The 14,221-nt window shown below is 36.0% G+C and overlaps 1 protein-coding gene across 1 annotated transcript in view; it reads left to right on the top strand.

The window, feature by feature from the left end:
- LOC134375098 (rho GTPase-activating protein 20-like) overlaps positions 1 to 14,221 on the top strand; it is a 67,500-nt gene that overhangs the window by 39,161 nt on the left and 14,118 nt on the right. Inside the window, exons 9-10 of the mRNA XM_063093265.1 lie at positions 2,232 to 2,298; positions 5,005 to 5,193. Coding sequence (XP_062949335.1) covers positions 2,232 to 2,298; positions 5,005 to 5,193 — 256 coding nt within the window. The remainder of the gene's footprint in view (positions 1 to 2,231; positions 2,299 to 5,004; positions 5,194 to 14,221) is intronic.

The following is a 14,221-nucleotide window of genomic DNA, read 5'->3' as shown; positions in this document are numbered from 1 at the left end:
TTAATTGAAAACAAACCTTGATACTTTAGGTTGATATAAATACTATCCCTTCCATCATAAGACAGCTGGTTATTAGATATACCCAAATCATATTTTATCCCCCAAAGCATAGAAAATAAGGACAGTAAATCTTTAATATTAGTTTAAAATATGGATGCTATCTTCCACTCATTGTAAAACTTGTATGAACCTAAAAGCATAAGATTGGACTATAATTTTAGGGTGATGATATGTATTTTTATTGTATATGGTATATACATCTACAAAAAAAATTTTTTTTTGGTGTAAGATTCTTAATAATAAAGTTTCAATTCTTTCCCTCCTTTCTACGTGTCAATATTTGACAGTTCTCCTCCCTACCTAATCATCCTGTTATTATCCCAAGACACAATTAGTCTTAAGATAAGGAATTCTGAAGGATTTGCTCTGTAGTAGAATTTTTACATAAAGAACACATGGCTAGAAGCCATATTGCCTGGCTGCAGGTCCTGAGGATAAGATGCCTGGTACTTCTAATGAACTGGTAAATAAAAAGACAAGCTTTTAATTAGATCATGGATTTGAAGGGCTTTAGTGTATACTCCACATTTTTCATTTTGCTTCTAGCTTCTGCTCCTGTTTTCTGGGACAGAGGTTACCTTTTGAAATTGTTTTAGAGGAAAATATTGAAATGTTTGAGAATGAGTTGGGGAAAGAGAATTGGAAGGTTCTCCTCATTGCCTCCCTCTCAGTTATATAAACACCACATAATGAGTACTTCTAAAGAGAGTGATTTTCAGAAGAGTGGAAACTAAAGAAAGCACTTGAACAACACTATTCTCTGTGTGAGATTCCCTATAAATTTTAAAACACACTATGATGTGACATGACACATGTTTAAGACATGCCATGTTTTTCAATTTGCTAGTACACAGTGCTATGGTAAGCCCTTAAAGAGCTCAGGGTTTGCCCTGAGCTCTTTAAAAATTTGGGATTAAAAAATCTGACTTATTAAATTTAGTAATGTATTTTAAATGTAATCAAATTTATATGAAGTGAGTAAAGCAGGCATCTCTGCATTGATTTTTAACCGTGTGAATATGTTTTGGAAGAAAGTGAATAGTTTTAGGGGTAGGAAGGGAGATTAATTAATGACAGGATTCATTTCTTTATCGTATTTTTCTTTTGGATAAAGTGATCAATCTCCTCAGACCCCAAAATAATTCTATTAATTTAATAAGGAATTGAGGCTATTTGAGTATACCTGGTCTAAGAGATGATCACAGTGTTTTTCGACACTATATAAAAAGAAAGGATTTTTATTAGGTTGCTCATTCCATTTGAAATATAATTTTTTGACTAGTGATGAAGTAACAAACTATGTGTGTATGGTAGTGGGGGCAGTCTGTATGGTATTCTCCATAATCAAGACCCTCCATTATAAGGGCAGGCCTGTGATTGCTAATCAGAAGTTAAAGTCAAGAATATGAAATACTGCCAACAGACTTGACTTTATCTGTTCTGGCTTCTTTTAAAACATATTTACCTTGTTCTGCCTAGAGGAATATAGCCCTTCCGGGGTTATAATTCTACTAGTGAACAATTTTATTGTTTTATTGTTTTCCATGACTGGGCCTATTCTCTAGATTGAATTCTCACTCTTTCTGTGCCCAGGACTGGACTTGCCCAAACTAAAGCCAATGTAGACTATGCCAACTGCCTATCTGCTCAAAGCCTCTTGGTCATTCTTCTCCTGCTCAGAAGCAGCTGAACTAAAATCAGCCTTTGATATTTTACTTCTTATACATACAGAAATGTTTGTGGCTTTCTGGATAACAAGGTTGTCTTTGCCAGGGACATGTTGAAGGTTAAGTCTGATATTCTCTGAGAAGTCCAGAGACATAGCAGAAGTCAGGACTCTAAAGAAGAGATTAGCCTTTTAGAACCAGGAAGTTTTTCTCCCTTTGTAAAAAGATTTAGTCAAGATTTCACACTCCGTGGGCTCCCTTTATATCAAGGGCCTGATTCCATTGAACTTTGTGGATCCCTAGCCATCACTGGGGATTGGGGGGAGAGAGATGGGGTTTTCTTAAAAAATCATAATCACTCCCGTGAACCTATATAGCATTTACATTGTCCCCAGGTTTTTCCTTTGATGAAACATAAAAATGCCAAAAAAAAAAAAAACAAGTCCTCATTGAAGTACCAAATGTTGAAGATTTATTATGACTTTTAATTCTTTTATCTCCAAGGGCTCAGAGAGAGATTACCAGTTATGGGTCAATTCTGGCAAAGAAGCGGCACCATACCCACTCATTGGTAAGTTTCTGTGAAAATCTAAGAGAACTATAATTAAAATTCAGTGAATACTAAGTGGCTGAGAGAATTAGTCGTATGGTCCTAAGTTTAAATACTATTAAATGTTAAATCTCATATGAAGAATAAATATCTACCAAACATTTCTGTGTGTTAGACAAAATCTCTATGCTCAAGCAGCTAATTTTATAGTTGGGAAGAAAAATGTGCATTTTCTTCTGTTTTTCACTTTATAAACAGAGCTAGCTTGCCAAACCTTTACTTTTTTTCTGTAACACAGCAATATGTATTTCCTTTTCTTCATACACTTATTTTTATATTCAGTTCTTGGGATTTTCTGTTCCCTTTCCTATCTACTATTTTGCCTCTCTGGAAGACCAGTCTATAATCCAGTCATGCATCTTAAACCATCAGTGAGTATGAAATACCTGCCCTGTGCCAGGAACTTTTCTAGGCATCAAAGAAAATGGATTAATCCATTTGAACATATAAATCTTCACTGGCTAATCTACTACCCCTTCACTAACTTACTTTGCTATTTCTGTAGCTCAATTACCCAGCATTTGATTTGAGGAGTATTGGTATATAGGTTACACCTCACCTTATTTAAATCATTTTGCTAAAAATATTTTTTGATCAGTAATTTTATTCAGAGTGGTGAACAGAAACAGAGCAATTAAAATGAGGGACAATATCTGTAGCAGATTTTGAGATGATGAACACAATGATGTTGATGATGATGATTTCTGTTAACAATTGAAAAATGCTTACTACCTGCTAGACATTGTGAAAAGCATTTCACATGCATCATCTCGTGCAGTCCTTTCATTTATCTGTGAGGTCACTACTGTGTAATCAGTGCTTCAAGTGATCTGAGTAATCTAAAACCAAACTTTTCTACAAAATGTGTATGCCTAGAATGTAGAAAGTGATCATGCATAAACTGAGGACAAAATTGACTTATTTCAGGGTTTTTTTCCCCCCTCTATCTTAAAATTTTATTTTTATTGAAATAGTTGATTATACATATTTGTGGGGTACAGAGTGGACGATCAGTATTTGTGGACAATATATGGTGATCCAATCAGGATAATTAGTGTATTTATCATTTCAAAATGTAATAATTCTTTGTGTCCATTAACCAATTTCTCCCTAATACCCCTACCCCTTCCCACCTCTAGTAATCACAGTTGTCTTCTACTTCTCAAAGTTCAATGTATTATTGTGACTGTAGTTTCTTTCTTTCTCTTTTTTAGCTCTCACTTAATGTTGCCATTTTTGTAAAGTCAATGAACAACAATTAAAGTCAAATTTAAAAAAATACTTAAAATATGTTTTAATAAAATATATTAATTTAATTAAAACTAGGTGGATGGTAACTTTTAAGCTTAAAACATCTCCAAGCTTCATTACTAGCTCTTACTTAAAAACCACAGAACATGACATATGATTGTCCCACGATTGAATAGCAGTTCTTATTTGTATATTTGCGGCTGGCTGGTTAGCTCAGTGGGTTAGAGTGCAGTGTTATAACACCAAGGTCAAGGGTTCAAATCCCTGTATTGGCGATATACCAAAAAATAAAAATAAAAATAATTGTATATTTTAATGTGCCTTGCAAACCTCAATTGTAGATGAGCTGCGGGCTATTTGGATAAATTGATTGTTTTATTGCTGTTATAGAAGGCTTCTTTTTTTTTTTTTATTGCTTAATTCCTAGAAGTTGCTGTATTGCTTGATATTAATAGAATATTGACATTATGTGCCTGTGCAAGGTAGAAAGGAACAGTAAGCATTTACTGAGTTACATTTAGTTATAAGTCAGTAATAGAAGGGAACTTACTCCTGTGCTTAAAAAAATCTGCAACCCAGTAGTGTTTGAGCTTTACACTAAGAGGCTGCAATTACTTAGAGTATTAAAGAGCAAAAGTTATGTTGCGATCAGATGTGCAGGGTTTAGCTTTTCTAGTTTGTAAATTCCTTTTTGCATCTGTTTCTGTGTTTCTAATCCCCTGCAGTCTTCCTTCTGATTATTGCCTATGAACACCAGCCTCAGAGGGCAGCAGTGGGAGGGAAGCATAAGTCAAACCAGTCTCAATGTTCTTGAGAAGCTCTACTTATATAACTAATAAAAACTAATTAAACGTTTTTCAGTCAGACATCTTGTGTTAAATAATAGTAACAATAGTAATTCTTGACATATATAGTTCATTGTCCCTATTATTTAAATAATATTAACGACCAATGTTTACTTATTTGATCTTTACAATACTTGTGTGATAGGGGTAAAGTAAGCATTTTAAATCATGCATTTAGGCTGAGAGAGGACAGGGATTTGCCAAAGGTTTATAGATCTAGTTAGTGTCAAAGAAGAAACTAGAATACCTCTAAATATTCTTATATGCAAATAGGAGAATCCAACATTATGCAACTCACAAACTGACCTGTACATTCACTCCACACTAGATATTTTTAAAAGACTTTTTTTCTTCCTTCCTTTCTTCTCGTCCTTAAAACTATTTTGGTAGGACCACCTCCATTATGCAGTGGTCTCCAACTATGAGAGTGCACATGGTGATCATTCAGTCAACAAAAGGATTCTTTATACCAAAAGTACCAGGGGTAAATTGCAGTACATTCCAGCTTGTAGCACACACGCTCACAGTATCAGCCTGTCTGAAGTCTACATTTAGATTTTTCTCTGTGTAGGGCATGAATATCCTTATGGAATTAAAATGAGCCATCTTCGAGACACTGCACTCCTGACACAGGGATCAAAGGACTCCACCACACCTCTCAACTTCCAGGAGCCCTTCCTTATGGAACAGCTGCCCCAAGAGATGCGGTGCCAGTTCATCCTGAAGCGCAGCCGTCTGGCTATGGCCCAGCAACTGAGTGGTGAGTCGCTTCTTGTCCTTCATAGAGCCATCTTTCAGCAAAAGTTTTCATTCCTGGACACACATTTTGTACAAATGAAAAGACCCAAACTTCCAGCCAGATGGGGTGATTTTTCTTTTGAATTAGCTAGGAGTTTTGAAAGGAAAGATGGAGTTTTAGAAGAAGATCATTTTATAAATCAGCAATAGGCATGATTGATGTAACCAGCAACTAAGAGCAATACAGTCTATCCCTTCTTTCTTCACCATTCTTTCCCCTTTAACCTTATGGCCACTGCAGAGTCAAAGGCACTAGGCAATGCTGCAGGTGCTTCAATACCTTCTTTGTACTGTAATACACTCCACTGTGTGTTCCCCCTAACTGGTCACAGTATAAAAAGGAGGCTGTCAGTGATGGATGTCAGAAGACTCTGATGCCCTGCCTGGATCCTGGGACTGATAACTATGTGAAGACTAGGATGATTTCTACAAAAGTCTCTCCTTAGCCTACCAATTGAATATTAATTTCCTGTGAACAGAGCTGTCTCTTACCTCCCCATTATAAAGACTCTAGAATGATAAAAATGGTGTCCAACATAATTTACCCTAAGCCAAGTTTGAGTTTTAAGCTCTCAGTCTGAAATTAAGACTGTATGGGAAGTAGAAAATGGATACCAGAAACTATGAGTGGGATAGTAGAAAATGGATGCTAAATTTCTACAGTTGCCTTTATGAATTTGAACCAACTAGGGGGTCCAGTGAACAGTAGAATTGCCTTTGCAAATGAGCAAACTCGGGCCCAAGGAGTGATAAATTTAAAGGCATAGCATGAACCTTGAGAGATCACTGAATCCACCTACCTGCCACATGACAGATTTTAGGCATCGTATGAATGCCAGATGAAATTTTGAAGTACCTCATCTGTGTGTGATCCAGTTGATGTAGCATTAATGAAAAAGTAGCTCATACTGTTTTTAACCTCATTGTAGAATGACCCTACTTTAAGAAAAATGTGTATGTAGCAATCTAAACAGAGAAAACAGACAAATCGGCACTCATTGCGAAGAATTTTACACACCAAGATCCTTTTAACCAAAACATTTTTCAATTCATTTAAAATTGTTTAATTTGTAGTTTTCATATTAAAGCATCTATAGATTTTTTAAATAATTGCAATACTAGCGTAAAACTTATCTTCCTATTCACTCCATTGATTCCAAATTTTGACATCTTATTGGGCAAAAAGAGTTGTAACTACCCTCTCTTCCTCTTCAGCCAGCCTTTGTTCATTTTTTCTTCTCTGCTTTCTTGCTATTGTTAAAGAATTGAATAACTAGGACAGAAGCTGTGGCACACAAAAGCTACAATATTTACTATCTCAACCTTCCCAAATGATTTGTCAGTTCCTCATTTACAATAACACATCTAGTCTTTGTGCATGGAAACATGGAAAAACAAAACAGTTTTTCCTCTCTGGAAGCCCAGATTCCTTCTGTCTACTTATAACCTACAACACTGTATCACTTTCTCCATCTTTTAGTCAACTCCTATTTTTACTTCTTTCCTTATCCAACTTGAATTCCATGATTATCATGATTATCTCTCTTGCAGATAACCTCAGCTTCTTTGACCCTCTTTCCTACTTTCCTATGTACCTAGTAAAAGTCCTTCTTTAGATGAACTCTAAAGAAACACTGCTAGAGGAAATAATACAGCAGCAGGACAGTTTTATGTCACTAATGACACCCCTCAAATGGGCAGTCTATACTGGCTAGAGAGACTTAACTTTTTCTCTAAGGCATTTTCCAACTCCTTGAGTCAACTGTTCTGTCTGAATCCCCTCCACACACATATACACACCCAATCCCATCAGTTTCTGTGGATGGTGACCTGGCCTCCAACTCTATACTTTACTGAAGTCAACAGTAAATTAATAGATCGGTCATCAGGGGCTCCCTCATCTTGCCAACACCGGTGTACAAACTTACCGTGAATTCATACCAGTCATCTTCTCCTCTCCTATAATGGTAAACAAACTTACCGTGAATTCATACCAGTCATCTTCTCCTCTCCTATAATTGAACTTTTGGACTATAAAGCTGTTTGCTCACTTCCTTGGGCTGTTCTGAGGGGGTGCTATAGAGAGAGGTATCATGGTTTTCCATCCACAAAAATGTGAGCTTCATGAAAGCAGGGATTTTGGCCTGTTTTGTTCACTTCTATATTGCCAGAACCTGCAACAGTGCCTGGCATATGTAAATGAATATTTACTCAATGAATATTTGTTTAATGGATAATCAAATTAATTTTTAGATTTGTTATCTCATTAAAGATACAAAGAGAATCTTTATAACTATGCTAAGGAGAATAATATTCTCCCACTCTACCATTTTTACCCATGTTTTCAGAACTATTTCTCTGGGTCTGTTGTCAATTTTAATTAATTTGACTGATAATCAGAGAGTAGGAATCCTGAGGGTCTTACTCAGTTTTGCCAGTGACTTGCTTTCTAAGATAAATTTTAGGCATCCTCTGCTTAGTTTCTTTCTATTGGAAGTTAAGATAATGGTAGTTCCAGTGGTAGATGATTCGTGGCAAATGGGATCAGGGATGGAGTAAATATAGCGCAGTGGTGCCAAAGCCAAGCTGGATATCAGAATCACCTGTGCAACTAAAAATTGCAGGTGAACCACTTACGTGGGTTGTTTTTGTTTTTTTTTTAATACAGAAGATTTTGATGAACAACTGTTTCAGAAACCACTGATTTAGATCAGGGGTCAGCAAAGTTTTTCTGTAAGGGGCTGGATAGTGAAATTTGCAGGTAGGTGCTTATGTAACAAAAGAAGGAAATTTTCCATGTTTTTTTACTGTTGGAATTCAAAATATAATAATTGAGTATAATTATACATAATACAGGTCTACTAATAAGAGTTGAATTATTTGGAGGGGGATAAAATTTGACAACTGGGATTTAAAGTTCGTGACTTAATCATCAAAATCAATTGCAAATGTCCTGATCTGTAATGAGATTTTTATATTTCATCTTGGAAAATGTTTTCTTCACACAGATAGGTACTGCCAAATATCGATATCATTCTACGAGCATACAATCCTAATTGAGCACATTTCTCTCTTAGATGGCATTTGTAGATTTGGGTTAGATTCTTCTTCATTTCATGGAAGATAATCACTTCCAATTGAAGGTTAAGTGGAAGCTCCTGAATTGAATAAATAGATTTTGAGTTATGATATTTTCTTTTGTTCTTGAGTGGAGATTGGTAAAACACTACTAGAGTTATCGTTTGAACTCGGAAAATATATGTGCTGCAGACTTGTGTGGGACTAGAGATCTGGCTTCTTGTTTTGACAGCACCAGAAGTGTATAAAGCAGCTTGACATTACTTGTGATTAAATATCGTTGAATGACTTTACTGCATTAAAAGTTTTATGTATAAGCATTGTTTTGCCTTGTAATTTTAGGATGGATTCATTAAGAAACATCAAATCTACAGGAAAAATTAATTAATAAAGCCATTCAATGTCCAGTAATAGTGATTGAAAGCAGTTCTTCTCATTCATAAAAAGTTTAATCTCAGCCCAGAATTCAAAACATCATTATAAAACTTTACCACTGCTGAGCCATTGAACTACTCTGTGACAGTACAAGAAAGGCTAATATTTGGCTTCTATTTCTGACGATTCACAAAACTGACAATGGTTAAGTCCATGAGAGTCAATGAAGTTCACTGTTGACACTACTAATCCAGTAACACATTATAGATTGAAATATTTTCCCTGCAGTACCACTGATCAATACAATGAATAAACCATAGGTATTAAACATTTTAAAATTTTACAAACTTTGTAAATTTGTTGAATCACACCGTTTTTTCACTCCACACATTTGCTACATCATCAGACATAACACATTTTAGCAGATTCCACTTCAGGTGGCGCTGAATTATTTTCTCAAATTCTTTCAAAATATTCTCACCCATAGTTGTTCTATGCAGTCTGTTTACGGCTAATTCTTCAGTCACTTCAAACTTGGCATCAATTTCTTGAATAAGCAACTGAGCTGTATTGGTAACATCTGTCAACTCATTAAGAACCAAAGAGAGTCACCTTCCTTGTTTTAGTTTACTATTGATATTATTCCTGAGGTCCTCAACTATTTGATCAGCTATTCTCACTAAAAGGCTAATAATCTTAAATCTAGTTTCTCTGGGCTCATTTCTTCATCTACTACAAGCACACAGGATTTAATCAACTCACCATTAGTATATGGCTGTCCTTTCTTGGCTAACAAATGAGCCACTCAAATTTACTTTTGTTGCAGTCTGTTTCATTTTTTGTCTTTGTGAAGAAATTCTGCGGTGATGAGATATTTTATTTTAAATATTCTAATTTTTCTGATCGTTGCTTTCTTTTAAGTTGGGGATACTGTGATTGTTACTGTTTAGTCTGGTAATGTCAACATATATTGACAAGTGCTTAGTCTGGTAAAGTTGACATATATTTTTCACCATGGCTGTTATGTCATTGCACAGTAACCACAATACTTTGCCCACTGATTCAATAACAATGTCATACACACTTCACGGTGCCCTAAAAACTCAGCACTGGAAGTCTACTTTTATTGTTTTGACATGATGAATAATAAAAAAAAATTAGATTTGCAGTATCTTGACACACCTGGCACTTGAAACATTGTCAAGATATAGTGGAGTCACTGAAATTTGTAGTGCCCTGAGCAACAGTGCAAAGCAATGAGAGCACAACATATTGTCTTGGTCACAGCTACTCAACTCTGCCATAGAGTGTGAAGTGAAAACAGTTATAGACAATACATAAATGAATGAGTGTGGTAGTGTCCCAGCAAAACTGTGACAGACAGTAAAATTTGAATTTCATAAAATTTTTTATGTGTCACCAAATATTATTCTTCTTTTGAATTTTTCAGCCTTTTAAAAATGTAAAAACTATTCTTAGCTCACAGGCTATCCAAAGAGAGGTGGCAGGCCAGATTTGGCCCAGGGATCACAGTTTGCTGCCCTCTAATTTAGATTATTAGAATGCACATTTAATCAAAAACATTTCAGCTAAAGTCTCAGTATTCTACCAGACTTTATAACAGAGCTTCCCCTAAGTAACAGAACCATCTCTTTTGACTGGTCTCCGTTTCTTTGCCTGTTACATCTTTGCAGTGTTTTAATGAGAAGTAAAAAAGCCAAAAGGCATTTAGAAAGACTAAAGAACTGTAGAGAGCCTAGAAATTCTACAAATGGAATTTTTGGTCCCTGGATGATGACACTTTTCATAATGTTCTCAAGTAATTTCTACATAAAACTTCACAGTTTATAGAATACTTTCTTTTAAGCCTCAAAACAACCATGTAAGTTTCCATTATTACCCATTTTACAAATGAGCAGACTCAGACTGTGTCCAGCATCACAAAGCATATAGCAGTAGAACTGAAATCTCAACATAGATCTTCTGTCCTTAGATCTCCACTCATCACTAGACCCAACTGCCCTATTATGTGGACATGTTAGTACTAACTCACTTCATGAAATAGAGACAGTTTTACATAGTTATTGTTTGTCTTACTGTTAACATCTTCACCGCTTTTATTAATACTCTTGGTTTTTTTTTTAATTTGAAGGCAACGTGCCACTCTGGAAATTGTTTTCAGTACTTCCATAGCCTCATTGTGATGTACAATATATGACCCTATGATTATCAAAATTTAATGTACTTTAAAGTCCATATTTCTGTTTCCTTCTTTCCCACCTTCTGTGCCCCCAACTCATCCCTAACATAAATCAGAATTAACAAGGAGACCTTGTAGGAGGAAATGAGTTTAAGAACAGGACTCTCTTCACTCTCTTTCCCTGCCTTTCTTCACATACATACCAACAATGAACCTGACTTCTAATAGGGAAAAATGAGCTAATACTTCTTTTTCAGCACATATTATATACATATAGAATTTGGCCTTATTTACCAAGTGCCACTTGTTATACTCAGAGTTCATCACACTCTGTTTGTGGCCTGTATATTTAAAATCCACAGAACTCTTAAATTCTTAAATTGCTTAGCCCCAGGAAGTAGATATTTTGCATGATCTTACGTAGAAATTTATATCTTGTTTCTAAGGTTAGCAAGGAGATAAAAGAGGAAGATAATTTCTATTAAAATATTGGCTGAGAACAATTAATATTGTGTTTTTAAGCCACCTGAATAAAATAAGCCACAATTAGACAGAGCTTCATACATCCATTTCTGAGAGAGGTTTTCTCTAGTTAGCTCAAAGAAAATATCCCTGTTAACCAGCATAGCTTTAGGTGAGCACAGTCATCTTCCATCTGTTTTTCAAATTTCTGCTTCATTGTGGAGAAGACCTCCCACTAAATAGTCTTACACTGGAAACAGAAGAGCAATAGATCTCTCAGAACTCCACCTCTGAGACTTGAGTCACTACAAGTCATCCTTGGGGTGGTTGGTCCACAGTGAGATAGCTCTAGTGTTAATTGGGGATGCAGAATATAGAGACATTCAAAGATCTGACCTCAAGACCCAACTCCAATGTCACTTCTAGGAAATCTTTGTTACTTTAGGAAATCTTTAGCTACCCCTTTCTCTGTGTCTCCAGAGCACTGTATACATATCTCTAGTGTAACATAGAAAATTACCTTGTGATTATTTGTTTACATATCTACATGTCTCTTTAGATTATGAGCTTCTCTAAGGCCTGAGAACTCATCCCAGGACTCAGTCCAGTGTATAAAACAGAGCAGAAGTTAAATGAAAGATTGAATGGCTTAGTCACACCTACTGGAAAAACTTGAATGAAGTGGAAGAGTTAATTAAGTGGGATCTTTCTGAGTGTGGTCTGAAGCAACTCTTGGGGTTCTATTGTGAATGGGACTCCCACTTCTGTGAGCCCACAGCAGTCTTATTACCTTCCATATCTGCTTCAGACCCAGGACTAAACTGGAATTAATCTGAACTTTTATAGTGGATAGTAAAAAATGGGACATGTTTCTTCTTTTACCTGTTTGCCCGGTCATTCTAATGTTCTCTCATATGTATTTCCCACTCTGGGAAAAGAAACAAAAATAAAGGTATTCTTAATTTCTGTAGCTATGTGGCCAGAATAGAATTTCTAATTAAAGTTTTTACTGTTGTGGTTATGTTCTATATGCACAAAGTTTTAAGGATTGTAATTTTTAATATTTAGTTTTCTAATTTAAGCATGCAAAAACACTAGCCTGAATCTTGCCAGGGTTATTTAGGAAAGCTAGATTTACATGAAATTAGTTTGCTTTACATTTACATAATCTTTTTTATTGTAGTAGCATGTTTTTTCATCAGCTTTTGACATTTAGAAAATAAGAGCTATACATTAAAAGCTCTGCATGAAAGTAAATTTTAATGAAATTTTTTTTCTCTCAGCCCCAGAGGGAACCTGGACTCTCAGGTTGAATGCTGAACATAAAAAGCATGGCTACAGCTGAAAGTATTTATGATAAAGTAAAGAACTCAATTTCCATTTAAACCTCTGTCTTCATTCATAGAATAACTGAGTTTATAACTTGTGATAGAGCATTCTTCTTAAGAAATGTGAAAGCTAAAAAATCAAGTAAATCTCATAGTTATAGAAATAATAAAACCAGGTTAAATGTGAGCAAACCGGACTGAGTACAGCTACCCAGCATATATATTATGGTACATACTAAACAAACATTTGCCCAGATTGACATTGCTAGACATACAGGAACCACTTTCTGGATTTCAGAAAGGGTTTCATGTCTTTTTCTGCTTTCTAAAATGGTGTAGGTTGGGAATGTCAAAGCAGGAAGAAAATTCTTAATAGAGTAGTGGTATTCTTTCACGTCTACATACCTCCAGAAGGCTGTTAAACCAAATGGAGAGTAAGTACAGAGAGGAGGTCTTGTTTTTGAGGAGTAGATTGGTCTCTTGGCAGCTTTAATCAAGATTCCTTTGACCCATGCCCTGGGCAAAGTAATACTTTCCGCACATTACCTTGCATGATCCTTTCAGTAAGCCTTTGAGGGACAGGTTATCCTTTGCATTTTAAAGTTAAGGAAAGAAGTTAAGTAACTTGCCTAAATAAGTGTCGGAACCAAGAGTCTAACTCGGCTCCTGACTCCAAAGCCAAAGAGCTTTGCACACCTGACCGTGTGTGTACATTGACGACGTGCTTACTGTATCCGAAGGGAGTGAAGTGTGGATGATGGTCGTAAGGCCATCTGGTAAAATGTTGCTTATTTGCTTTCCTCTCACAACTTGGCTTTTTTAATATTTGATTTAAGTAGGTTATTCTGAGAAAATAAAATACTAAGATACATTATATCCAAATGAGATAAAAGACTTCTTTAAAGTTAGTATTTGATGATGCTTAGAGAGAATGGAGTCAAACCATGAGTTAGCACTATCTGGGTATTGTGGCCTCTCATATCTTGGTTCTGTTAGCCTTAATTGCAAGATGTTTTGAATCTGCCCCAGGAATGCATGCTTCAGGGGTTAGCCATCAATCTGGGCAGAACTGAATGTACAATATTTGGGGCTTCCACTGTCAGGTTTTGTCCTTTCTGTGATTTCCTCTCACTTTCCAGATGCTGTGGGTACCTTTATCTTTGTTCTCTATTTCTCCAAGCCAGTAAGAGTTCTAGTTTCCCTCCAAATTTTAGTTACCCCACCACCCTGGGGCCTGTCTTCATGATAAGAGCTATAAGAATGGGAAACATTCAGTGCCATGCAATTCCCTTCTTTGAAGGGTCAAACTTTTACTTTCAGTATCTGCCTTCTTTTGATCACTCTTTAGTGACTACAGGTAGGTTTATTTTCATTCACTTGTGTAGAGGAGGAGGAGGAGCAGGAGGAGGAGGAGGAGGAGGAGGAGGAGGAGGAGGTGGTGGTGGTGGTGGTGGTGGTGGTGGTGGTGGTGGTGGTGTGTGTGTGTGTGTGTGTGTGTGTGTGTGTGTGTGTGTTGGGAGAAAGGAGAGGGGGAGAAGGAGCCATCT

The sequence above is a fragment of the Cynocephalus volans genome, chromosome 4 (assembly GCF_027409185.1).
Source record: "Cynocephalus volans isolate mCynVol1 chromosome 4, mCynVol1.pri, whole genome shotgun sequence".
In the NCBI taxonomy this organism is placed as follows: Eukaryota; Metazoa; Chordata; class Mammalia; order Dermoptera; family Cynocephalidae; genus Cynocephalus; species Cynocephalus volans.
The sequence above is the reverse complement of the archived record's forward strand: the minus strand, read 5'-3'. Positions and strand labels throughout refer to the sequence as shown.